The sequence below is a fragment of the Vigna radiata genome, chromosome 4, assembly GCF_000741045.1.
Source record: "Vigna radiata var. radiata cultivar VC1973A chromosome 4, Vradiata_ver6, whole genome shotgun sequence".
NCBI lineage: Eukaryota > Viridiplantae > Streptophyta > Magnoliopsida > Fabales > Fabaceae > Vigna > Vigna radiata.
The window spans coordinates 4440120-4466879 of NC_028354.1; the positions used below are offsets into that span (position 1 = coordinate 4440120).

At 28.3% G+C, this 26760-nt stretch overlaps 4 protein-coding genes across 4 annotated transcripts; all 4 read left to right on the forward strand.

Annotated features, from left to right (window-relative positions):
• Window positions 1–378: 378 nt before the first annotated feature.
• On the forward strand, window positions 379–3528 carry LOC106758564 (beta-glucosidase 12). The gene is made up of 13 exons (XM_014641483.2): window positions 379–519; window positions 614–683; window positions 799–857; window positions 970–1045; window positions 1139–1216; window positions 1309–1396; window positions 1538–1793; window positions 1921–2036; window positions 2157–2368; window positions 2817–2848; window positions 2936–3038; window positions 3142–3253; window positions 3337–3528. The coding sequence occupies exons 1-13, from the start codon at window positions 385–387 to the stop codon at window positions 3506–3508; spliced, it is 1509 nt and encodes a 502-aa protein (XP_014496969.1). The 5' UTR covers window positions 379–384; the 3' UTR covers window positions 3509–3528.
• A 1074-nt stretch (window positions 3529–4602) lies between these two features.
• On the forward strand, window positions 4603–7477 carry LOC106758266 (endo-1,3;1,4-beta-D-glucanase). Its single transcript, XM_014641204.2, has 7 exons — window positions 4603–4799; window positions 4935–4956; window positions 5121–5247; window positions 5376–5466; window positions 5579–5668; window positions 6671–6771; window positions 7240–7477. The coding sequence occupies exons 1-7, from the start codon at window positions 4652–4654 to the stop codon at window positions 7381–7383; spliced, it is 723 nt and encodes a 240-aa protein (XP_014496690.1). The 5' UTR covers window positions 4603–4651; the 3' UTR covers window positions 7384–7477.
• A 4346-nt stretch (window positions 7478–11823) lies between these two features.
• LOC106758681 (endo-1,3;1,4-beta-D-glucanase) lies at window positions 11824–14471 on the forward strand. The gene is made up of 7 exons (XM_014641637.2): window positions 11824–12016; window positions 12585–12606; window positions 12851–12977; window positions 13519–13609; window positions 13692–13781; window positions 13972–14072; window positions 14153–14471. Exons 1-7 carry the CDS (start codon window positions 11869–11871, stop codon window positions 14294–14296), a joined length of 723 nt encoding a protein of 240 aa, XP_014497123.1. The 5' UTR covers window positions 11824–11868; the 3' UTR covers window positions 14297–14471.
• A 9319-nt stretch (window positions 14472–23790) lies between these two features.
• Window positions 23791–25942, forward strand: LOC106758959 (endo-1,3;1,4-beta-D-glucanase-like). The gene is made up of 7 exons (XM_014641972.2): window positions 23791–23981; window positions 24233–24254; window positions 24512–24638; window positions 24920–25010; window positions 25093–25182; window positions 25337–25437; window positions 25639–25942. The coding sequence occupies exons 1-7, from the start codon at window positions 23834–23836 to the stop codon at window positions 25780–25782; spliced, it is 723 nt and encodes a 240-aa protein (XP_014497458.1). The 5' UTR covers window positions 23791–23833; the 3' UTR covers window positions 25783–25942.
• The last annotated feature ends 818 nt before the right edge of the window (window positions 25943–26760 follow it).

Genomic DNA, 26760 nt, shown 5'->3' on the forward strand with positions numbered 1-26760 from the left:
GGTGTCAAAAATTTGTTAAAATTTGTGTGTCAAAGTATCATTATCCACGAATTTATCATTGAATTTTTTTAGTAAATTAAATATAATTATTAATAGATTTATTTTCAGATTTTTCATTTGTAATAATTTCGTCAATAAAATTTATTAGTAATTTAAATTTTAAAATTCGTTAATAAAAATTTTCTATAATTTAAATTTATCGAAGATTTTATTTTCGTGTATAAAATTTCATGATGACTTCAATAATTTTTTAATGATTATATATTTATAATATTTATAAAGTTTTCGACCGTTGTGTAAGGGAACGTTAATACGTAGCATTTGTGCATTAAGCAGAAAGAGAGTTCATCACTGAAGATGGAACGCAAAGGGCTTATTCTGTTGATGTTCTTCGCTCTTACCACACTCTCACCGATTGGTTTTGCGCAACAGCAGTCATCTGTTGTGGAAGTTCTTTCTCTGAATCGAAGCAGTTTTCCCACAGGCTTCGTTTTTGGGACAGCATCCTCGGCTTACCAGGTTAATGTTTTCCTTATTCTTATCGAAAAACCTTTCACATTTCAACCTAACCTTGCATCGTTTTCTTATGTTTCTTCCTCGTATGTACGTATAGTACGAAGGTGCAGCAAACGAAGGTGGGAGAGGACCAAGCATATGGGATGCATACATTCACAAATATCCAGGTTTTTTTTTTTTGCTGTGTTTCATTAATCTCTTTGATATGATATAATTCTATTTTACTTTCTAAACTTAAAAATAATCGATAATAATCTGGTTATGAATGTGCAATACTTACAGACAAGATAAGGGGTAAAAGTAATGGAGATGTTGCTGTTGACCAGTATCATCGCTACAAGGTAAACTTGAAATTGTAGTGATGATAACATAGGATTAATGAAGAAACCAATTATCTCTCTACCTCAAAGTAATTAATCATTTTTCTAATGTTGTTTTCTGTTTATACAACAGGAAGATATTCAGATAATGAAGAATATGAATCTGGATGCATACAGATTTTCCATCTCTTGGTCTAGAATCTTACCAAGTAAGATCAAAGTTGATGAAAAAATTATGTTTTTGAAATTATTGTAGTTGGATCTTTCACGTTAACGATTTCAATGTTCTTGTTCATATATAGATGGAAAGCTGAGTGGAGGTGTAAACCCAGAAGGGATCAGATATTACAATAATCTTATCGATAATTTGCTAGCCAACGGTCAACATTCATGCTTTATACCCTCTTCTTTTTTCTTAATTAAATTTTACATTTCTATAGTAAGTCACAATACATAAATATTAATGTTGCAGGTATAGAACCATACGTCACACTTTTTCACTGGGATCTTCCCCAATCTTTGGAAGAAGAATACGGAGGTTTTTTAAGTCGTCGCGTTGTGTAAGTTATACAAAAATTAATTTCTATTCAAAATCACTAGTATTACATAATTATTATTTTTCTTTTCTTTTTTAAATGTGCTAAATTTCATATTAATTATCGTTATAAAATAATGATTTTGTTGTGTTCTTGATTTTTCAGAGATGATTTTCGAGACTATGCAGAAATTTGTTTCAGATACTTTGGAAACAGGGTGAAATATTGGATTACTCTAAATGAGCCATGGTCTTACAGTAATATTGGCTATGCAGTTGGGAACTTTCCACCGGGTCGATGTTCTAAATGGCTAGATTCAAGTTGTTTTGGAGGTGACTCAGGAACAGAACCTTATATTGTTACACATAATCTACTACTTGCTCATGCAGCTGCCGTACATGTCTACAAGAAAAATTTTCAGGTTTTTTAGTTTTTTAGAAAGATTATATTGTTACACATAATCTTCATATTTCATTAGGATTCCACATTGTTGTGAGAGCTCAAGTATAACACTCTTATTTATTTATCATTCAAAACACTTTATGCAGAACACTCAGAAAGGAGTCATCGGCATAACACTTAATTCCAATTGGTATGAACCATATTCAAATAGCCAAGCTGATAAAGACGCTGCCATACGAGCAGTTGACTTCATGCTTGGATGGTAAGTGTTTGACTACAGGAGAACAGACATTACTGAAAAGATTAATGTACAGTAGTTGTTATGTCTGTTGTTTTCAAACATTCTCAAATTTGATAATTTCACGTGTAACAATGATTATAGGTACATGGAACCGTTGACATCAGGAAGATATCCAAAGAGCATGCGTTCTCTAGTTGGTAAACGGTTGCCAAAGTTTTCAAGACATGAACGAAAACTTGTTGCTGGTTCAATAGATTTTCTTGGACTAAACTATTACACCACTAACTATGCTGCCAATACATCCAAAGCCAACAAACCTAGTTATACTACAGATGCTAATGTCAACCAAATAAGTGAGGAAACCTTTTATCTATCAATTATATATTTACGGGTTTAATTGCTTCTTTTATCCTCAGGTTGGTTGAAGTGTGTCAAATTCATCCTCTTTTTAGAAAAATGTCAATTTTGTAAAATTTGTGTCAATCAAATCATCTATGTTAAAAATCATTGCTTTCAAAACTCACTTTATCCACTACAATATCAGGAATCAGACCCATGAAGTAGTTATTATTCAAAACTCACTTTAAGTTTTTAATACAATTAATTTGTATTTAACGGAGATGACTTGATTTGACACAAATTTTTTCTATATGGGGACGAAATTGACATTTTTCTAAAAAATGACGAATTTGACACACTTCAACCAAACTGGAGACAAAAGAAGCAATTAAACCTATATTTATGTTATGAATGTTGAGTCTATGAAAATCATATCTTTAATTTGTTTTGTATATTTTCCAGCTGTTCGCAATGGAGTTGCCATTGGTCCTCAGGTATGTATTTGGTCATGTCATATTGTAGAAACATATTATTATTAGTTATTGGTTTTTCTATAACTTGATTTGTAATTATACTTGCAGTTTGGTCCAAGTTGGTTATATGTCTACCCCAAAGGACTTAGAGAACTGCTGCTTCATATCAATACAGTATACAACAATCCTTTGATCTACATCACAGAAAATGGTAATTGTATTATCTTAAAAATATAGAATTTCAATATAAAGTTTGTATCTTTATATACGTATTTTGTTCTAACATATAAATGAGTATTACATTTTATTAATAGGTATGGGTGATATTTACACCGATCCGACATTATCAGTTAAAGAAATGCTTCAAGATACTTACAGAATTGATTATTTTTATCGCCATCTTTATTATCTACTCTCTGCAATCAGGTAATTAATACATCATTTTTCACACAATGGTAATATTTATTTTTGTTAAATCAAATTTAAATTTCTTTTGTTGAATTTAAAAGGGATGGCGTAAAAGTGAAAGGATACTTTGCATGGTCGTTGTTGGACAATTTTGAATGGAAAGACGGCTATGTAGTGCGATTTGGGCTAAACTTTGTGGACTACAAAAGTGGTTTAAAGCGACATGCCAAACAATCTGCAAAATGGTTCAAAGCTTTTCTTCAAAGAGATTAGATTTCAGGGAATTCTATTATTATATTCCCTGCTACACACTATTAGACTTTATAAATTCTCTTTGATGTAATGCCAATTTATTTAATAATATTCAATAAAGTGTGTTTCATTATTATTTTTATTAATGTAATGAAGCTTATTTAATATTTCCTTCAATTTTGATATGTGTGGAAAAACAATATTAATTACATTTTTATTATTTGTACTCTTATCGTAATGTAAAACAGAAAATTTTATAAATATATTTCAATAAAAAAAAATATATTATATCTTTTTTTGTTTTCCTAAAAGAAATTCCAACAATATAACAATCTAAAATATATAGTTTTAGTATAATAAAACACACCTACTTCGTATTATTGTCTCAATCCATATCTAATGCATATCTTTATATTATCTTACTACGGGCTTAAACCTAACCGAGGTGATAAATTGGAAGGAAATGACCGAACAGTTGATGTGCAAGTAAGTATTTCATGATTGCTCGATTTTAGTAATTGTTGAACAGAATTAAGAAGCAATTAATATTACAGTGACTAAAATTTGCATTGATGAACGAGATAAATTAAATTGGTCAGATTCTTATAAATTCTAGTATAAGATAAATTCACTTATACTCGTCTGATCTCAACAAAAACCTATTATAATATTATATATATAATAACATATTCGTCCAATTTCGAAAACTTTTTAAAATATTATACTATTTTTGTAATTTCCGAAACAAATTAATCTAAATTGGCAAAAAAAAAAAAATCCCTCTTTCTCGTCTCAATCTTCATACATATATACAAACAAAAATTTCTCTTTACATCATAAATTCACCTCAGAAATAAATTAATGTTTGAACGTTTGATATTTTAAATGTTTACTCTTTTAAAAGGAATTTATTTATTTACTTATTTATTTAAAATAGTAATAAAGAGAAAATATTTATTTTTTAACTTTATGGAAAGATAAAAAAGAGTTTGGAGAGCATAGTTTATTTTAATTTAAATTAAACTTTAAACCGTTCGTTTCATTTGGTCAAACGGCTTACAAAAGACGTTGAAAAGGTCCAGATAGAAAGCTAGTAAGAGAGAATCCGTTCCGTATAAATATAAGAGTAGTGGGAAGAGCATAGGGAAAAAGACAAAGAGAGAAATGGTAGCAAGTGGATGCTTTTCAAACGCTCCTATTCTCAACGCTTCGAGCGGCGTTGGTCATGTTATCAACGTCGGTGGTGTTAACTCCTACGTCACCGGTTCTCCTCTCGCCATTTTCGCCATTCTTCTTGTTTCTGATGTTTATGGTATTCAACAATCTTCTTCTCTGTGTTAATAATTCAGTTCGATGTATATGTGATTTCCTTCCTTTCTCTTACTTCCTTGTTGTGTATCAGTTTTATTATCTTCATCTAACTTCACGCGCTCAATCTGTTTTGCAGGATTTAAAGCACCACTTCTAAGGTATGGTGCTTAAATTAAATTTAATTTAACAATTGAATGTCTAAACAACAAATTAAACACGCATTAGTTTAATAATTTAATGTCTAAATGACAAATGAAGCTCGCAATTGATTTAATGTAATGTGTTCCGTGATGATCAATATTATCTGTTATGTATTGTGAAGGAAAATTGCAGACAAGGTTGCAGATAATGGGTATTATGTCCTGGTTCCTGACTTCTTGCATGGTGACCCTTATGATCCTAAGAATGTGTCAAGGCCAACCCCTGTTTGGTTAAAAGATCATGAACCGGTTAATTCTTACTTAATTATACTTGCTTGTTCTGATTTTGACAGAGGATTCACATGTTACAACTAGTGACTTGTTTGAAAGTTGCACTGCATTTTGTGTGATGCTTACATTGCATATTAAATTTGTAGGGAAAAAGCTCTGAAGAAGCAAAACCTATAATTGAAGCCTTAAAAAGAAAAAATGTTTCCGCTGTTGGAGTTGCTGGTTTTTGTTGGGGAGGTGAGTCACTTTCACTGATTGGTGTTCTTTCTCTCTTCTGTGTCATTTTGCAATTTCTGGTCACCTTTGGAATAATTCACTGAATGTTCTGCGTTTTTTCTCTTGCTCTCAGCTAAGACCGTTACCAACCTAGCAAAAACTGAACTCATCCAAGCTTCTGTGCTATTACATCCATCATATATAGTTGTGGATGACATCCGTGGTATGAATTCTCAATATTTTGGATTGTTTCTTAATTTACATATTCCCTGTATACGATTCCCAACTTCAAGTAGTACATTCTTAAAGGAAAATTTACTTTAGCTAAACATGTTTTGATGCAAGACCAAGAAACATCCCACTCTGTCAATGATAAAACGTTACAGAATCATTAGGAAAATAAAATTTTAACACCATTTTTTGACACCATTTTGACACTGTGCACATGTCAAAATGTGATTGGACGATTTCAAATTAAAAAAACAAACTTCGTTTTTTTTTTCCAAATATATCCGTGTCTCAACTTTTTTAATTTGAAATCGTCCAATCACATTTTGACACGTGTGCAGTGTCAAAATGGTGTCAAAAAATGGTGTTAAAATATCATTTTCCGAATCGGAAAATAAAATTTTAACACCATTTTTTGAGACCATTTTGACACTGTGCACGTGTCAAAATGTGATTGGACGATTTCAAATTAAAAAAACAAACTTCGTTTTTTTTTTCAAATATATCCGTGTCTCAACTTTTTTAATTTGAAATCGTCCAATCACATTTTGACACGTGTGCAGTGTCACATTAATGTTATTTTTGTTTGAAAGAACACCTTCAATGACTGACATCAGTTTTTTTTGTAATTTTTTAAATCTCCTTTCTTTCTGTCTTTCATTTATCATTTCTTTAAGGTTTAAATATTTTTTGTCTATAAGTTAAAAGTTGGTATTCAGTTTAATTTTTTTTTTTAAAATGTAAACCTTTGGTCCTATGATGTGCAAAATGTATCAAATCAGTCATATTCGTCAAATTTTAGGAAAAAATTTGCTAGTATAAATATGAGACAATTACTATGGAAGGCTGCAACATCAACAACCCCTGAAGCACGGGAGTTAGTCAAGGAAGTTAATCAAAAACCGTTAACGGATAGGAACGATTTGATACATTTTACACATCATAAAGACCAAATGTTAAAGCATTGATTGAGATAGATAATTCTTAATCTTTTCAGGTGTTAATGTTCCAATTGCTATACTTGGAGCAGAGCATGACTCACTCTCTCCTCCAAAGCTTGTGAAAGAATTTGAAGAAGTCCTGAAAGCCAAACCCCAGGTACCATGAATGTTTTCTTCCTTTTCTGATTATGTACTCTAATTTAGTATTATTAGCTTGATGATTTGGTAATTAACTTTTGTAACTAGTTGCATATGTGTTTTTGATGTTATTGTTGCAAGTCAATTTGTCTTTTTCTAGTTATACAAACTTGGCTAGCTTTTACATTAGACAAGTAAAATTTGAGTCGAACCAAATGAATTTGGCAATTAAATTAATGATTTTTAGGCATTCAAAGTATCTGTTTATGGTCATTAATGGGTACATTTTGTCTATTCTCTAGTGGAGTTTATCATTTGTGTACCAATTTTTGTTTAAAAAATGTTTTTTTAATAATTTTTTTTCAACTTTTTTACAATATTTTTTATAATAGTTTATAATTAATTTGTTTTAAATATAGAGAACAATAAAACAGTTATACTAAAAAAAGTTTGTAAACATATCATATTCTTTTTATTTTTTGTGCAGATTGATAGTTATGTAAAAGTATTTCCTAACGTCTCGCATGGTTGGGCTTTGAGGTACGACCCTGCAGATCCTAAAGCTGCTATGGCTGCAGGGAACGCTCACAAAATCATGATAAATTGGTTTGATAAACATCTTAAGAAATAAGAAATCTTGTAATGTGATTTTTTATTGTATCAATGCGTCTTAATAATTCTATCTTTTATAGAAATAAATAAATTCTCACAACATATGTTATGGGCGTGACAAACTATAAAAGAAATTGTCATTTTCTACCTTTGAAACAAACCAATTCTCAAATGAAATATTTAATAAGTAAAAGGTTTAATCATTCTGATAGTCCATATTTTTTATGATTTTTTTTAATTAGGTCCTTCATTTTTTATTTTTCTTAATTAGGTTCCTATTTTTGAAAAATTGAAACAATTAGTTCACCGTACTAACACTCTTAAAAAGGGTGAGACGTGTCAGCTCGTGATTTTTTTGAATTTTTTAAATATTTTTTTTAATTTTTTTTATTTTTAATTTTAATTTTTTTTATTTATTTTTTTTTTTAAAATTGTCACGTGTCAAGTTGACATTGAGCCACGTGGCAATGACAATATGAGGTGGCACTGATAGTACCACGTGTCATTATCAGACCACGTGTCATTAATTTGTCTCAATTTGGTCCCAGTATTCTTATTTTGTCTTAATTTAGTCCTATTTTTTAAAAAAACTAAACAATTTTGTTTCTCTAAGTTCAAACAAAATTTTATTTAAATATAAATCTTTACAAAGAAATTTATGTAAATTACTTTTTTTATTAGAAAAATAAAAAAAATTACAAACTAACATATGACATATTTTTATTTATATAGTAGTAAATAAATCATTTAACCTAAATAATATGAATGAGTAACTTATAAAAGTTAACATCTCAATAATAAATATTTTTGTAAAGGTAATCTACACAAGTATAGTCTCAATACTTCCTCAACAATTCATAAAAAGTTTCTAGAGTTAAATATTTCGATTTGAAATACATCATTACTAATAATTTGCTTAAAGAAACTAATTTAAAGATAAAAATTTGGAAAATGTACATACCATATTTTATTTGGAAGGAACAATTTTTTTAAAATTTTAAAAAAAATTAGGACTAAATTGAGACAAAATAAAAATACAAGGACAAAATTGAAACAAACAATGACACGTGGTTTGACAGTGACATTGTCAGTGCTACCTCACACTGTCATTGCTAGTGGCACAATGTCAACTTGACACGTGGCAAATTTTATTTTTAAAAGAAAAAAATAAAAAATAAAAATAAAAATAATTAAAAATATATTTAAAAAATTCAAAAAAATCACGAACTGACAAGTGTTATCCTTTTTAACCATGTTAGTACGGGACTAACGACAATGGCCTAATTGTTTCAATTTTTCAAAAATAGAGATCCAATTGAAAAAAAAAGAAAATGAGAGACCTAATTAAAAAAAGTCATCGAAAATAGAGACTATCAAAATGATTAAACCTAAGTAAAAAGGTTAATAGTTTTTCTGTACTCAAATTATTATAAAAATTTGTTTTATCTCCCAATGAAATTATATTTGATTTTTATAAATTATTAAGTATTTAATTTTGTATTTTATGAAAGTCAATGCAAATTATATTTTTGTTGAAATGTTTTTCATATAATAAATGAATTTTTATAATAAATTAAAATCTAATCTTCACATGTGATTTTATGAGAAGGATGTTTTACACAATTTTCAGATTATAAAATATTTAATTTAAGGATTAAACACAATTTTTCATAATAATATAAACGGAAACAAAAACATATTTCATCTTAAAAATATAACTATTTAAAAGTCCTTGTTTGACATGTAATAAATACAAAAAACAAAGAACATATAAAATTAATTACAAATAAATTTAGGAGTACTATAATGTATATGTTTATATTAATGCTAACCTCCCAAAAATTTTCACACATATTTCATAAATAATATTTAGGGTTAAATATGTTATTAGTCCCTATACTTTGGGGCGATTTTGGTTTTAATCCATTTTCAAACTATGGTACAATTTAGTCCTTTAACTTTATAAAACTATGGTTTTAGTCATTTTTAGCAATTTTTTTTAATTTTATTTGTTGTTTCAAGCACGTTCCTTTGTTAACATTAAAGCAAAAATGTGTAAACAGTGTAAACAATTTTTTTACCCTCTCTCAGTACATTCTTTTATATTAAATATCAGTTTATTAATTTTTTTCACATGCTCTGACAATTGTAGTATTACATATTTTTTTACTATATGTTACTTTATTATACTTTTTATTATACTAAATTTGATCAGCTATTGCACAATATTTGTATATTATTTTGGTAATTCAAAATTTTCATATCATTTTCTAATATGTAATTAGTTTGAATTGTCACATTTTTTATTATTGACTACTATTTAATTAAAAGAATGTTAAATTAATCATGTACTACTCTTTGTTAATGATTAAAATATTATTTTTATTATTGTTTGAGAATTAAAAAATCATATTGTAATAAGATTGGCCTAATAATGAATTGGACCATGACTAATAATTGGACAGTTGACAAGTGTCTGTCTATTCTAAAAATATATAAATTTGCAATCCACCAAACGATACGTCTTCTCTAAATAATTTCCTAAGATGTGTATAGAAAACAGTCAAGAATAGAAATCAGTGATGCCTGCAGAGATAATTAGGTATATATATTACCAATTATTCTATAATTACATTGTTTTCGTCTTTATAAATAGTTTTATAAAATTCCTTGATATTCTTCGTAATTTAAAAAATTCGAATAAAAATTTCTCATTTCTCATTTCCAAATTGAACATTCTAAATAATATTTTCAATGTGGATCAGATAATGTTAATATATATATATATATATATATATATATATATATATATATATATATATATATATATATATATATATATATATAACTATTAAAAATTAAATATATGTCTATCTTAATTATTAAGTAAAATTAATAAAATAAATATTTTTACATTAAAATTATAATTTTTAAATTATTATATATTTAAAAATAAAATATGATAATATAATTATAATTTTTTATATTAGCTGCATCTGGAAAATTTGTACATGTGTCTATCTACTGCTCCTATGAACAAATAGATCACTGAGAAAAAAAAAATAGTTGCCTTTTAAGGAATTAAGATTTTCTGCAACTCCTCACCCACTGGGCCACTATACATAGAATTTGTACGGGATGAACTTCTCATGCTACGAAAATGACACTTTTGCCCTCCTATTTTCCTTTTTGCATCTCACCAATATCTTTATTTGTAAGATTTTTAACTCGTATTTTTAAACATTAATTACAAATAAATTTAATCTTTAATTATTCATTTAACTTTTATATAAATATGCAAACTTTATTTATTGGTCTTTAGATATGCTACATTCATTTTTTAGTCAAACCAGAAAATCATTCTACATAGAGAAATTCAATAATATGTGTTTTAATAATTTAGAACCATATAAAAAAATATATCAATCCACGTTTCAAATATTAAATTCCAACATTATTGTCTTTTTCAATATATTTTTTAATTCCCTGGTCAGCTTTGGCTGTACTTTCAGTGTTTATTATATTCGAATTTGGTAGAGTATGGAACTGAAATGCCGGCAACAATCATGCTCAACATACGATATACTAAGAAAATTAATACTACTATGCATGTGTTGGACTTTTCAAACATTTTTATTCATAAGATTATTTTCAATGTCCAAAATAATATTAAGTATTACTTTTTTCTTTACTTAATTATTAATTTATTGTGATGTGAAAGTCAACAAAGATAACAATTTATAAATATTTTATCAAAATAAAATATTCTTTTTCTTCGTATATCCGAAACAAACTTCTTTAGAAAAAACCGAGGAAGTATATTGCGAACCAATTATCGAGATACATATGTTTTTGGTTTTTCTAATTATCAAATTTTTATTTTTATTAAAATATTATTTTTAAAGTTTAATATGACATTAATTATTTTTTATTATGATATATAAATAAAATAGAATTTTTTATAAATATCTTACTAAAATAAAAAAACTATCATTGAAAATATTAGATGTTATACACCCAACTTCTTTTATTTAAGGGAAGTTTTTTATACGATGAAAGATTGGCTTAAAGTAAAAAAGACAAATTTCTAAATGAAATTTATTTAAAACATTATTCAATAAAAAAAATGAGTTTTTTTAGTATTTCTTAAAATACTTTATTATTTTCTTAAAGATGAAGTCACAGTGGCAGCAAATATTTAAGAAATTTTTGGCAGATGTAAGAAATATACTTTAAACAACACTTAAGTGTTACAGATATTATCATATAGATTAATGGCGGCTTAAATGCTATCGCATGTTACAAACCTCGAATGTTGTAATTTTTGTGTGGTCAACAACAGTGATAAGAGAATAGTAATTAAGCAAGTGGCACGTCCTTTCAAGTTTCAAATGGGCCCATGGCGATGATTGTAATGACCATTCAAACCCTGCGTCAGTCATGCATATAAGGTCAAATGGAGTTAGGAATTTGACCACAGCAGAAGGAAAACAGAGAGACAACAATGGTGGGAAGTGAATGCCTTTCAAACGCTCCCATTCTCAATGCTTCAAGTGGTGTTGGCTATGTTACCAATATCGCTGGTGTTAACACCTATGTCACTGGTTCTCCTCTCGCTATTCTTGCCATTGTTCTTGTTTCTGATGTTTATGGTATTCTTTCTTCCAAATATATCAACACCATCATTACTCTTTGCTTCTGTATATATAATTTTATTGAAGTTCCAAACGATGAACTTTTGTTCATTTCTTGATTTTAAGTAACCAAACAGATTGAAAGAAAACATGTCAGAAGCAGAAACCAGCTAACATAACTGGGTTCTGTTTCTTGTTATAGATACTACTAAAACCAGTGACTCACTTATTCATGTGATTCATTCCTTAATTGGTTTACAAGTAGAAAAAATATTTCTTGTTAAGAGTACAAGACGATGGTGCTTTAATCTTTGTGTTTAATTAATTCAGTTTAGTCTATCTGTAATTTATTTTATTTATTATGATTCTTACGTGGATTAGAGATAAAGGTGAATTCATAGTAGATACAAATTTATAAGACTGAGTTGAAATGCATTGTGATAATTCTGAAATCAGCAAAATATCAGTTTCCCTGAGACATTGTTAATTCCCTGTTTGGTGTATCTATTTGTTTGTTTCTGCCGACAGTTATGTTACCTTTAACAAATATCTTTAATTAACTTTCCATACTCAATTTGTCTTGTAGGATTTAAACCACCACTTTTAAGGTATGTTACTTTCAATGCCTGATTTACTCAGTTTATCTCTCTGCTTATTCTCTGTTAGGTCACATGTAATGTCTTCCATTTTGTAAGCAAATACTATTTCTATGGAGGCCACAAATTCTTAAGATAGTTTAATGACAAATATTTTTTGGGTAAATGAATGAACACTATGGTTTGAGTAAATTAAATTGCAAAAGATACTTTCAAGAATGTTTAAAGTGGTCTAATTATTTGTTATGTTGCATAGGAAAATTGCTGACAAAGTTGCAAACCATGGGTATTTTGTGGTGGTTCCTGACTTCTTCCATGGAGAACCCTACAATCGTGACAATGCAAGCAGGCCTTTCACTCCTTGGTTAAATGATCATGACCCGGTTAGTTCTTAATGATAATTGCTTCTTTATCATTCGTTTAGCTAGAAAAAAAATGTTCTTTCTGTTCTTCATAAGTCAATGTTAGGCTCTGTAACCTAAAGGGTGGCCACCATTTTATTTTATGTGGTGTTGCAAACGTTAGAAGTGGGTTTTAGACCTAAAACAATCTACAAAACCATGTTGAGGTGTAGACATCTCGTGCGTTATAGTAAAATTTGGATAGTCCAATTGCGGTCCGACAACGGGTGAAATAGAAAGAGAAATGTCTACTTAGAACTCGTTAGGATAGGCTTTAACCATGACTCTGATACCATGTTAGAAGTGCATTTTAGGCCTAACTCAACCCCACAAAACCAACTTGTAAGATAAGGTTTGCACCTCACTTATATATTATAATTCGGCTTTATCTCTAGTCGACGTGAGACTTCCAAGAGCAAATCAAATATCATGTCTATTTGAGTTCAGATGAATGAAAACGGTGACTTTTCTGTAAACTGTAATACATTTTGTCTGATTCTGATATTGCCTATTAAATCTGCAGGGAAAAGGTATTGAAACTGCAAAACCTATCATTAAAGCCTTGAAAAGAAAAGGTGCTTCTGCTGTGGGAGTTGCTGGTTTCTGTTGGGGTGGTAAGTGGCTTTGTATTTTGCATTATCAGATCACCTTAAGTATAAACTACAGAATGTAATGTGTGTTTTCTCTTTCTCTCAGCTAGAACTGTAACTAACCTTGGAAAAGCCAAACTTGTTCAAGCTTCTGTGCTATTACATCCATCATATATCACTGTGGATGACATCCGTGGTATGAATTCTCAATCAGATGACAAAAAAAAACTTCAACTTTTTCTGAATTTGACAGTATATATAGTGCTTCTGTTTTCTTGTAAATCTCTTTTTTATGCTGTCTTTCATTTACCATTTGTTCATGGTTGAATAAAGATACAAATCTCAAAAGATGTTAGTGTTGAAAGAGTCACTTTGATCTTTTTCAGGTGTTGAAGTTCCAATTGCTATACTTGGAGCTGAGCACGACTCACTCTCTCCTCCAAAGCTCTTAAATCAATTTAAACAAGTCTTAAAAGCTAAACCTGAGGTAGGATGAAACTTATTTTCCTTTTGTAGTTATGTTATGTCATTTTAGGGTACAAGTTTACTGAGTTTTGTTTTGTGCAGATTGATAGTTATGTGAAGATATTTGCTAACGTCTCCCATGGATGGACTGTGAGGTACGATCCTAATGATCCAAAAGCTGTGAAGGCTGCAGGGAAGGCTCATAAAATCATGATAAATTGGTTTGATAAACATCTTAAGAAGTGAGAAATATGTTGTCATGTGATGTTTGATTTCTATCCTTTTGTCTGCTTGAAGAATGGGGAAGAGGAGCTACCACGTTGTCTTTATCAAACAAATAAATTGTATCAGGACAAATGTTATCTGACAGATTAACCATAAAAATATGACAGAAGCCAATTTTCAAATGCTCTGTTTTTTATTTCCAATTTTATTAAGGGTGGCATTCGTTTTTTAGATCTAACTAGTATGTCTTTTATTTTTATTTTTTGAATTAAAAAAAGTATAAAATATTATTTTATATATTTATAAATAAAAAAGTAAGACAATAGTGGTTATTAGTGCTTAAGAGTTTAAATGTAAAGACTAATGCATACTTTTTTAAACAATGTTATTATGCATGAAATATTTTTGGTTATTCGTAGGAATATTGAATAGGCTGCGTTTTCAATAATATATGTTGTTTTTTTTTTCAAAATGATGTCATTAACTTTATATATATTTATTTATTTATAATATTAGTTTGAGAGAATATTTAAGTATGTATAAGTATTATGTAAATATATAACATTTTAGAAATAATTTGAAGATATAATTAAAAATAAAAATAAAGAAGATGTACATATGTAATTGTTTGAATGAATTATAAATAATTTGATATTGTGCTTTTTCTTTATTTTATTAGTGCTTTATGCAAACTTTTTGTACAAATGAATTTGTTCTTAAACCCTTTAATATATTGATGTATGAGTTTTGATATTTATATTTATTACTTTGTGCATTGTGATTTTTGTGTTTAATACTATTTTTGGTTTTAAAATGTATTTATTAATAATACTTTGAAATAGATAAGTAATTTGAGTAATTGTGAATTTGAACCTTGATTAAATTTAACAATAATTTTATCGTATATTTTTTATTTTTACAAATTATTTATGATTGCAATGTTGTTGTAAGTTGGTTAAATCTAAAAAAAATCTAACAATCTTGTTTTAAATTCAAAGTATTTAAATAAAGTTAGGTTTAAATACAAAGTATTTAGAAAATTTTAAATTCTTATGTTTGTTTAGAGTTAGTTTTAATTATTATACGAAGAAAGATTAACTTAAAGTAATGGACAATTTTTTTTAAAAAATAAACAAATTTCTAAATAAAATTTATTTAAAACATTATTCAATAAAAAATGAGATTTTTTAGTATTTCTTAAATTATGTTATCATTATAATATCATTTCTTAGAACTTTTGTTGGAGGTCCCATTTCTATGATCGATTGATCAATTAGTTAATATTTACTTATTTTGATTAAATGATATATGAAGATTTTAATCACTCTATTTGAACCGATCGTCCTTTCTTGATGGTTTTATCTGATTTACTAATCATACAAAATCAAAAATTATATCTAATCTCGTTCAAAACACTTAGAGTTCACATACAAATTCAAAGTGAAGTGGATATAGATACATAGTATCTAAATATCAAACAAGTATCTTTCAAAAAAAATCATTGAACATGTCTAAAAGAAATAACACTTAATTCATTCTAAACACAATGATAGAGAATCTCAACCCTATAAGTCTCGGTGTTTGGTCATAAAATTTGATATTTTGTTTTTATATAGTTGAAAGAATTTTTTATGATATATTGCGATAAGAGTGCATACTCTAAATCTCTTTTGAAATAAAAAGAGTTACTCTCTCTCTCTCAGAAATTTTTTTATATTAAATATCAGTTTATTAGTTTTTCAGATGCTCTAACAATTATAGTATTACAGTTTTTTAACTATTAAACTACGTTGCTTTGTTATATTTTTTATTATAAATATTATCAGTTATTACACAATATATGTATATTATTTTGGTGATTCAAAATTTTCATATTATTTTTTAGTATGTAATTAGTTTGAATTGTCACATTTATTATTGACTACTATTTAATTGGAAGAATGTTAAATTAATTATGTACTACTCTTAGTTAATGATTAAAATATTATTTTTATTTTGAGAATTAAAAATATAATTATTTGAATCATATTGTAATCAGATTGGCCTAATAATAATTGGACCATGACTAATAATTGGATAGTTGACAAGTGTCTGTCTATTCTAAAATGTGATGAGAGGTAGTCAAAAGAGCATCTCAGTCAAGTATCATACCATCCATGAGCCATGCATTCCAATATCAAGGTCTGGAATCGACTACGCACCGGTGGAATCGGTTAAAGTCACCTCGTAAACTGGATACAAATGTTAGGTGGAAATGGAATTGGATACAGCTGTCTCGTAACCGGATACAACCTCTTTTTGAGCTAGTGGAATCGATTCCATTCACTCGGTTACTCTCCAATCCAATCTTCTCTTTTTCACGGTGATCTTCTATGTTTCAACCTCCAACCATCACTGCTTCAACCACCATGAAGAGTGTGAGGATTCTGATGTTGGGATAAACTTAAATTTTAGAGATTTATTATTTTATTAGTTTTGGATATAGTAATATTTGATTCGATTTGATAAAGATAAAATAGTAATAGATAGTTATGATTTTTTGTTTATTTAGATAGAATATTATTTTATGATAGAATAAGTAGATTTTATTTTTATGTAAGTTGATATTTTATTGTCAGTTTTTACTATTTGTACTTGGTCAAGACCGGATTTGCAAGTTATCAAAGTTTAATGAAAATCACCCACAAATTTAAAAGTAAAATTATTTGTGTGGATCACCGTTAATAAAAGACTCAATTTTAGAAATATGAGTATGGATGGTGAGATTTTCCCATCACCCGCAACCTGCATGGAACTGTCAATCATGAAGGGTTGTTAGCCACACTCACCGGAAACAAGTCGAAGACTCTGTTCACCACACTAAGGTTGTGTCCTTAGCTTCTCTTTCTCCAGCAACCCTTCTGCAAAAGAGAAATAAATTTCAACAGAATACTTTCTACATCAAACTTATATATATTTAACCAAACATTTCATTCTATGTTATTTAATTGTTTTATTTATTCTTATTAATCATAACCATAAATTGGAATTGAATTCTTATAGCTATAATCGATTCCATCAATGTTGCATAACACTTAATTTATTACTTTTTATTAGGGGTAGAAAAGGGTTTTCACCAAAATATATAATCCTCAAATGGCATGACATCTGCAAAGATGGAAAAAGTACTGGTCGTTTCACTTTGGCACCTCCAAAAGTTTCACCGGTGCACCTCCAAAATTTTCTGAAATACCTGTAACGCTCTTTGTTAAGATGTGATTAATTTTTAATAAAAATATATGAAATCTCAAAATCCAATTCAGGAATAATCAGATTTTGAGATTTTATGTTTAATTTTCATATCCGATACAATATTTTTTATGAATAATTTTTATATATCTTTTATTTATGAACATTAAACATACATTTTCATTAGTTTCATTTATCATTAAACTTTTTAACTTTTCAGTACAAATCAAAATAAAAAACACAACACAAATATTAACTTTAATATATGAATAAAGTCATAAATGAATAATAATAATAATAATTAAATGTTAACTTTAATATATGATAATAAAATCATAAATGAGTAGTAATAATAATAATTAATAATACAGTTATCATGATAACGTTCACCAAAAGTCTTTAATGAGAGGGCAAAAATGGAGGTACATAATCAAACCCTTAAATGTGTAGGAAAAGTACTTCATCTCCCAAATCAATACTATGGTTTTTTTCAAATTCATTTATGTGAACACACATCAATTTACAAATTCTCCAATTCCTCTAGAGAGTACTATCTCTCCAAACCAATACAATATAAATAATTTCCTAGCTAATATGTGAATAGAAAACAATTCAGTTATTCTCACAGATAGTTAGGTATATATTACCAATTATTCTATGATTTCATTGCTTTCATATTTATAAATATTGTTTTATAAAATTCCTTGATATTCTTCCTAATATAAATATTTTTCAAACATTCAAATTCAATTTTCTCATTTCCAAATTTAACATTCTAAATAACATTTTCAATGTGGATCACATATGTATACGAATTTTTATGTTAATATATATATATATATATATATATATATATATATATATATATATATATGTTAATATATATATGTTAATAACATATATATATATATATATATTATATATTTAATAACATATATATATATATATATATGTTAATATATATATATATATATATATATATATATATATATATAATTATTAAAAATTAAATATATGTTGAATTGTCTTAATTATTAAATAAAATTAAGATTTTTATAATAAAATCATAATTTTTAAATTATTATATGCTTAAAAATAAAATATGATAATACAATCATAATTTTCATATTATTATTAATGGAGGCATTAGAATAATGAAAAGTTAGATATATTTTTATATTCATTAGTCATTTGATATTTAGTATTAAAATAAAATTGCTATAACAAATAAATTTGTATATTTTTTAAAAGAGAGAGAAAGTAAAAAATAATATTAAATTAATGGAAAAATTTTATGTTGCAAATTGAATACATAATTAGCTGCAGACAATTTGTAGATATGATGTGATGATATATGTATCTATCTACTGCACCTATAAACAAATGGATCACAATCTGATACCATTCTACTTTTAGTCAAACCGGAAAATCGTCCTAGATGGAGAAATTCAATCCAACAATATTTGTTTTAAACATTTAGAACCATATAAAAAAATATATTAGCCCACGTTTCAAATATTAAATTCTTTTCAATATATTTATAATCCACCGGTTAGCATTGGCTGTTACTTTCAGTGTTTATTATATTCTAATTGTGGAGAGCGTGGAACTGAAATGCTGGCAATAATCATGCTCCAGGTACAATATACTAAGGAAATTAGTACTACTATGCATGTGTTAGACTTTTCAATATTTTTTTCATAATATTATTTTCAATGTTCAAAATAATATTAATCAAGTTTAATACATATTTTAGTATTTCAAAAAGAAATTGGAAAATAAAATTTTAACACCATTTTTTGACACCATTTTGACACTGCACACGTGTCAAAATGTGGTTAGACGATTTCAAATTAAAAAACAAACTTTGGTTTTTCTCTTCCAAATATACCCCTGCCTCAACTTTTTCAATTTGAAATTATCCAATCACATCTTGACACGTGTGCAGTGTCAAAATAGTATAAAAAAATAGTGTTAAAATATCATTGTCCAAAGAAATTTTGTTCAAAATCGTCGTGTCGTACCTTTTTTGAAAAGTAACAATCCGTCTTATTTTTTTAAAAAATTGTCCTTTATGTGGTTGCATGACAGTGTTAGTTTATTGACTTGTAAAATTAAAATTGGGAGAAAATAATTTAAGTACGTGACAACAAGTGAGAGGTTAAAAAAACAAAAAAAAATTAGAATTGGGGATAGAATGAAAATCGTGATTTGGGACTAAAAATCGCAGCTTTCTCCCTCGTTGTTCAATGTTCATTAAATTTCTGTTTCTTTAGTGAAATGTGCAGCTTTGACCTCCTTTCTTATCCACCAAACTTGCTGTAAAGCTCTTTCGTAAGCCATTCCTTCCCAAGCTTGGTGGCCACACACAGGAAGATGGGTTGAGAAAAAGTGGTAAGATAAGTTGAAGGAAGATGACGAGATCAATTTAAAAAATAAGGTGCCCTTTATACCAATTTAAAAAATTGTTACATGTTTTGGTTACAATTGAATATGGAGAATCCAAAATAGTTTGACAGTATTACAAAAAAAGGAGGCACTGAACAAAGTGAAGATAAAAAGTTGACATTGGTCAAAACACCAAGCAGGTTATATACTTAGTGTGTATGTGTGTACGAGGTACTTGATATTGGATGATGATTAATTTATGGTCCCTGAAATCTCTCCCTAAATTGAATCTGTTGTTGGTCCACCGTTTCACTCTGTCTTTCTATTGAGGTCCAGATTTTGAGAAGGAGAATTCAGTTAAGAACCCCCCCTTCGAATGTCTTCGTCCTCGTGGCACCCTCCTTGACGAACCTTCTTTGTCCTCCGAAGAACTCCGAATGGACCCACCATCCTTGTCCTCCTCCGACGATGTCTTCGACTTCCTGTGGGGTTTCGATACTGTCGTAAGAAGTAAACAAGAGTAATGTTAAATGAATGTTAAAAATTTAAATATGTTAAAGAATACTTTCTTTTTTTTTAACTTCTGCAACATTATTTGTTTTATTTTTACAATTTTAATCTCACAGAACCAAGCAGTCATATAAACATTTGTGATACGTGTTAATTTTAATTCTAATGGCAGTTGCATTCTTAAATTTTGTATGATATAAATGAAAATATTAATTTGAACAATTTTTTCAAAAAGTTAAACAAATTATTATTTTTTAAAAAAAATAGGACGATTTTAAACTAAATTTTTCTTTCGAGGGATCAAAATAGATATTAAATCTATTGATTATTACTTTTTATTCTTTACTTGATTTTTTTTAATTTATTGTGATGCGAAAATCAACAGAGATCAGATTTTATAAATATTTTATCAAAATAAAAAATATCTATTTTTTTCTTCATATATCTTCTTTTGAAAAAACCGAGGAAGTATAACCAATTATCGAAATAGATATATTTTTGGTTTTTCTAGTTATCGAATTTTTGAAAGATTTTTTTATTAAAATAGTATTTTTAAAGTTTAATACGACATTAATTATTTTTTATTATAATATATAAAGAAAATATTTTTTTTATAAATATCTTTTGAAATAAAAAACTATCATTATTGACCCCGTTTCTTTTATTTAAGGGAAGTTTTTATACGAGGAAAGATTGACTTAAAGTAAAAAGGACAAATTTTAAACAAAATAAACAAATTCTAAATAAAATTTATTTAAAACATTATTGAATAAAAAAAGTTTAATTATCTTTTTAGTCTCCAAGTTAGGAGTTGAATTTCTATTTGATACCGCTTTTAAAAGTAATGTAATTTAGTCCCGAAAGTTACTTCACTGCATTTGTTTTCTCTCTCGTGTATTTTTCCTGACACTTCTTCTTTCTCTCTTTTATTTCTCTTTCTTCTCATCGTTATAACCACTGCCAGGATTAATTAGCATTGCACTTTCTCTTCCAATATTAAGGACGCTAAAAAGACTTGTCGGAGCATCTAAGCACCACCGTGAGTCACCGTTGCTTTTTCATTGACACCAGGAAGCGAATCCGAAACAGAAAACTAATAGCATCAGAGTTTCTAAATTCAACCTAACTTCTTCAACTCATGAGACAAAAGTGATCCCTTGATATGGTATTAGAATCAGAATCAAGAGTCTAGTATTCTTCAATCAGAATCAGAGTTTCTATATCAGTAATCCATATTAATCTTTAAGAAGTCAACTTTAAATCTATCTCAAGTCTAAAGAAACATTTAAACAACTCTGTCTAAGTGTGTGTCCATTTTAGTGGCATGATGAATATTAATGGTTGCATGATGACAAAAAAGAGAAAGTGATATACCAGCTTCACCATAGGCTGCATCTGCAGGTTGGACTTTGGAGCCAACAACAGCAACACCAATGAGCACANTTAGGCTTGGTGCTAACCATGATGCGTTGTGATAAGTGGAAGATTTTACTGGTAATACAACAGTTTACATATGAGCACAAATACTTCATGCTTCTATCATTGTTGACAATTTACATATGTTGACATATACATAAGTGGAAGAGTTGGTAATACAACAGTCCATTCCATTTTCTCAGTTACACAAGAGGCGATAGAAGGGTTTAAAAAGATAATTAGTATAAAACAATATTTTGGCATCCTGTGATGCCCCAAAGTCTACAAGGTTTTAATCTTGTCACCTTAAGATTTGACTCAGCACATAGCTTGAGCTATAATGCTTTTTAAAACGACATGGAAGTGAAACCAAAATTATGGCATATCCTGCATGTACATTCTCTTAAGTCTGACGTGATAATATAACCTTTCTTTACTATTTCTTAGTTACAGCAATGATGAAATATGATCATTTATTTCTTAGTTACAGTAGTGATGAAATATAAATTTCATTTCACATAGGTGAGGTCTTGGCTTGCTGATAAGGATGCTGAAGCATTGAGATGCCAAAAGCTACTTGTGGAAGAGGAAGAAGCTGCTCAGAAAAGGTACATTAACTACTTTTTCCTTCAATCAATCTTTCTTGGTATCTTTTCCCCATTCCTTCCCTTGTTATAGTGTCTTTATTTATATCAGGTCTTGTTGGTCTGCGTCTTCCCTGAGTTGTTCTTGATTTTTATTTCAACTTTTAGATTCTTAAGGAAAGCAAAATATTTCAAGTGTTTGGTTAAGTTTTATTTAAAAGTATGGTCTAATCTTCAATTTGTTTGCCTCTATTTAAAATTCGTATTGTCCTCCTTTACAGGGAAGTCACCTCAATTGGATGAAATTTAGTATTTAAAGTGGAGCCCGTGCATTATTATTTGGTCAAACTACTTCATAATTATTTTAGAAAACTAAATAAGAAGGATGTTTTTAAAAGTTAAAACTAATTAATGCGTAAATTAAAGTGGTGGAAGAGAGAGAAAAAAAGTGAAAGGTAAGTGAAATTAACGCTGTTTGTACCTACTCAACGGAAGGGACCTATTAAAACCAAAATCAGTAACCTGAGGACCAAATTACATCACTTTGAAAAGCAGGTATCAAACAGAAATTCAGTCTTCAACTTGAGAACTAAAAAGGTAATTAAGCCTAAAAAAAATGAGATTTTTTAGTATTTCTTAAAATACTTTATCATTGTAATATCATTTCTTAATAATGAAGTCCTTACAGCAAATATTAGGATATTTTTGTGAGAGATGTAAGAAAATGGGTCACAACCCGCGGGATTTCAACTCGATTCATTTAAATGTGACTCATATAGGTTGAATCCGTGGTTGACTGGGTTGGCCCACCGATTAACCTATCTAATTTTATTTTATTAAAATTTAATTTTAATTTTATAAAAGAATATTTGTTATTTTTTTTCTTGAAAAATTTATTTAAGTTCTCTATTTTCAAAATTAATGAAACATTAAAATTTGAAAGTAAAATTTGTTTAGATTTGAATTATAAAAAATTATTAATTTCTTTTATTTTAAAAAAATTAATTAAGTGGACCAGTGAAGAATCCGTTTGAATTTTTTTTTTAATAAATGAGAGAGATTGGATTGAATTAGTGAGTGACCAACACCGAATGACTACTCAGTGGTGAGCCGGATTGATTCTGATAGACCGTTTTCACAGCTAAAAAATACTTTAAACAAAACTTAACCGTGACAGTTATTATCAACATAGTATACTTTAATGGCGGATTAAATGGTATCGCATGTTACAAGCATCGAATTTTGTAAATTTTTGTGTGGTCAACAACAGTGATCAGAGAATAGTAATTAAGCAAGTGGAACGTCTTTCAAGTTTCAAGTGGGGCCCATGGCCATGATTGTAATGACCATTCAAACCCGGCATCAGTCATGCATATAAGGTCAAATGGAGGTAGGAATTTGAGCACAGCAGAAGGAAAACAGAGAGACAACAATGGTGGGAAGTGAATGCTATTCAAACGCTCCCATTCTCAATGCTTCAAGTGGTGTTGGCCATGTTACCAATATCGCTGGTGTTAACGCCTATGTCACTGGTTCTCCTCTCGCCATTCTTGCCATTGTTCTTGTTTCTGATGTTTTTGGTATTCTTTCTTCCAAATATATCAACACCATTATTACTCTTTGTTATTCTTGTGATTCATTACTCGATTGGTTTACAGATAGAAAAAATATTTCTTTTTATGCATTGTGATGATTCTGAAAACACCAATATATCAGTTTCCCTAACATTGTTAATTCCCTGTTTGGCGTATCTATTTGTTTGTTTCCAGACAATTATATTACCTTTAACCAATATCTTTAAGTAACTTTACATGCTCAATTTGTCTTGTAGGATTTAAACCACCACTTTTAAGGTATGTTACTTTCAATGCCTGATTTACTCAGTTTATCTCTCTTATTAGGCCATATGTACTGTCTTCCATTGTAAGCAAATACTATTTCTATGGAGGCCACAAGGCATAAAATGAATTGAATTCTTAAGATAGTTTAATAACAAATATTTTTTGGGAAATGAATGAACACTATGGTTTGAGTAAATTAAATTACAAAAGATACTTTGAAGAATGTTTAAAGTGGTCTAATTATTTGAATTGTTTGCTATGTTGCATAGGAAAATTGCAGACAAAGTTTCAAACCATGGGTATTTTGTGGTGGTTCCTGACTTCTTCCATGGAGAACCCTACAATCCTGAGAATGTGAGCAGATCCTTCGATTCCTGGTTTAAAGATCATGACCCGGTTAGTTCCTACTTAATGATAATTGCTTCTTTATCATTTATCATTGATTTAGCAAGAAAAAAAATGTTCTTTCTGTTCTTTATAAGTCAATGTTAGGTTCTTATACTGGAATATGTAGATGTTTGGACTCTGTAACCTAAAGGGTCGCCACCATTTTATGCGGTGTCTGATTTGAAAATCAAATATCATGTCTGTTTGAGTTCAGATGAATAAAAATTGTGACTTTTCTGTAAACTGTAATACATTTTGTCTGATTCTGATATTGCCTATTAAATGTGCAGGGAAAAGGTATTGAAATTGCAAAACCTATTATTGAAGCCTTGAAAAGGAAAGGTGCTTCTGCTGTGGGATTTGCTGGTTTCTGTTGGGGTGGTAAGTGGCTTTGTATTTTGCAATTTCAGGTCACCTTGAGTATAAACTACAGAATGTAATGTGTGTTTTCTCTTTCTCTCAGCTAGGACTGTCACTAACCTTGGAAAAGCCAAACTTATTCAAGCTTCTGTGCTATTACATCCATCATTTATCACTGTGGATGACATCCGTGGTATAAATTTGACAGTATAGTGCTTGTGTTTTCTTGTAAATCTCTTTTTGATGTTATCTTTCATTTACCATTTCTTTATGGTTGAATAAAGATACAAATGTCAAAAGCAGTGATTGGATGTTAGTTGTAAAATAGTTACTTTGATCTTTTTCAGGTGTTGAAGTTCCAATTGCTATACTTGGAGCTGAGCATGACACAATCGCTCCTCCAAAGCTCATAAATCAATTTAAACAAGTCCTAGATGCTAAACCTGAGGTACGATGAAACTTATTTTGTTTTTGTAGTAGTTATGTTGTTTATGGCATCATTATGTTGTAATTGCCAAAAGCACATACACAGTAAACACGTACTTGATCACTACTTGTCTAAAATTCGTACCAAACATGTATGGACATATTTTGTCGAATATCTCTTCACTTTATTAGTACAAGTTTACTGAGTTTTGTTTTGATGCAGATTGATAGTTATGTGAAGATATTTGCTAACGTCTCGCATGGATGGACTGTAAGGTACGATCCTAATGATCCAAAAGCTGTGAAGGCTGCAGGGGAGGCTCATAAAGTCATGATAAATTGGTTTGATAAACATCTTAAGAAGTGAGAAATATGTTGTCATGTGATGTTTGATTTCTATCCTTTTGTCTGGTTCAAGAATGGAAAGAGGAGCTACCAGGTTGTTTATCAAACAAATAAATTGTATCAGGACAAATGTTATGTGACAGATTAACAATAAAACTATGTGACAGAACCCAATTTTCAAATGCTCTGTTTTTTATTTCCAAATTTATTAAGGGTGGTATTCGTTTTTTTAGATCTAATTAGTATGCCTTTTATTTTTATTTTTTGAATTAATAAAAGTTTAAAATATCATTTTATATATTTATAAATAAAAAAAGTAAGATAATAGTGGTTATTAATGCTTAAGAGTTTAAATGTAAAGAATAATGCATATTTTTTAAAAGATAATTTTATACATGAAATATTTTGGTTATTCGTAAGAATATTGAATAGACTGCGTTTTCAATAACATATGTTATTTTTTTATCAAAATGATGTCATTAAATATATATATATATATATATATATATATATATATATATATTTATATTGTTTAAATAATGACAACACGGTTCATATAGTGAAACAAACTTATCCTTGTTAATAGGTGAATAAATGTGAATTCAAACATTCTTTTGTGTTAAATACTAAAATATATTTATTTACAATAAATTTTATTATGCACTTGATGTGTACTGTAATATAATGATACTTAATTAAATTTTTTATATTAATAAATACATTTTATATATTAAGAAAATAAAATGTAAAAAATTTCATACATTTAATATTTCAAAAAAACCTATTAATTTTTAATTAATAAATCTATTTCTTATATGATTTAAAATCATATATCTAACTTAAACAGTATAAGAACTAGTTATTTTTTATGATTAAATTTGATTTCTATTTATTAATTTTCTTAAAAAATAACAAAAACGTTGTAGTAAATTGGTGAATGAAGAATAAATGAGAGAAAAATTTAAATAATGATCAGCTGTCACGGTATTAAATGGAAGTA

Excerpts from the sequence above, each read along its gene's own strand:
- LOC106758564 (XM_014641483.2), top strand. The coding sequence starts at position 385 with ATGTTCTTCGCTCTTACCACACTCTCACCGATTGGTTTTGCGCAACAG. Across the intron at positions 1,046-1,138 it reads TTGGTCTAGAATCTTACCAA|ATGGAAAGCTGAGTGGAGGT; the intron begins GTAAGATCAAAG and ends GTTCATATATAG. Across the intron at positions 3,039-3,141 it reads GATCTACATCACAGAAAATG|GTATGGGTGATATTTACACC; the intron begins GTAATTGTATTA and ends TTTTATTAATAG.
- LOC106758266 (XM_014641204.2), top strand. The coding sequence starts at position 4,652 with ATGGTAGCAAGTGGATGCTTTTCAAACGCTCCTATTCTCAACGCTTCG. Across the intron at positions 4,800-4,934 it reads TCTTGTTTCTGATGTTTATG|GATTTAAAGCACCACTTCTA; the intron begins GTATTCAACAAT and ends TCTGTTTTGCAG. Across the intron at positions 5,467-5,578 it reads TGCTGGTTTTTGTTGGGGAG|CTAAGACCGTTACCAACCTA; the intron begins GTGAGTCACTTT and ends TCTTGCTCTCAG.
- LOC106758681 (XM_014641637.2), top strand. The coding sequence starts at position 11,869 with ATGGTGGGAAGTGAATGCCTTTCAAACGCTCCCATTCTCAATGCTTCA. Across the intron at positions 12,017-12,584 it reads TCTTGTTTCTGATGTTTATG|GATTTAAACCACCACTTTTA; the intron begins GTATTCTTTCTT and ends TTTGTCTTGTAG. Across the intron at positions 13,782-13,971 it reads CACTGTGGATGACATCCGTG|GTGTTGAAGTTCCAATTGCT; the intron begins GTATGAATTCTC and ends GATCTTTTTCAG.
- LOC106758959 (XM_014641972.2), top strand. The coding sequence starts at position 23,834 with ATGGTGGGAAGTGAATGCTATTCAAACGCTCCCATTCTCAATGCTTCA. Across the intron at positions 24,255-24,511 it reads TTTAAACCACCACTTTTAAG|GAAAATTGCAGACAAAGTTT; the intron begins GTATGTTACTTT and ends TATGTTGCATAG. Across the intron at positions 25,011-25,092 it reads TGCTGGTTTCTGTTGGGGTG|CTAGGACTGTCACTAACCTT; the intron begins GTAAGTGGCTTT and ends TCTTTCTCTCAG.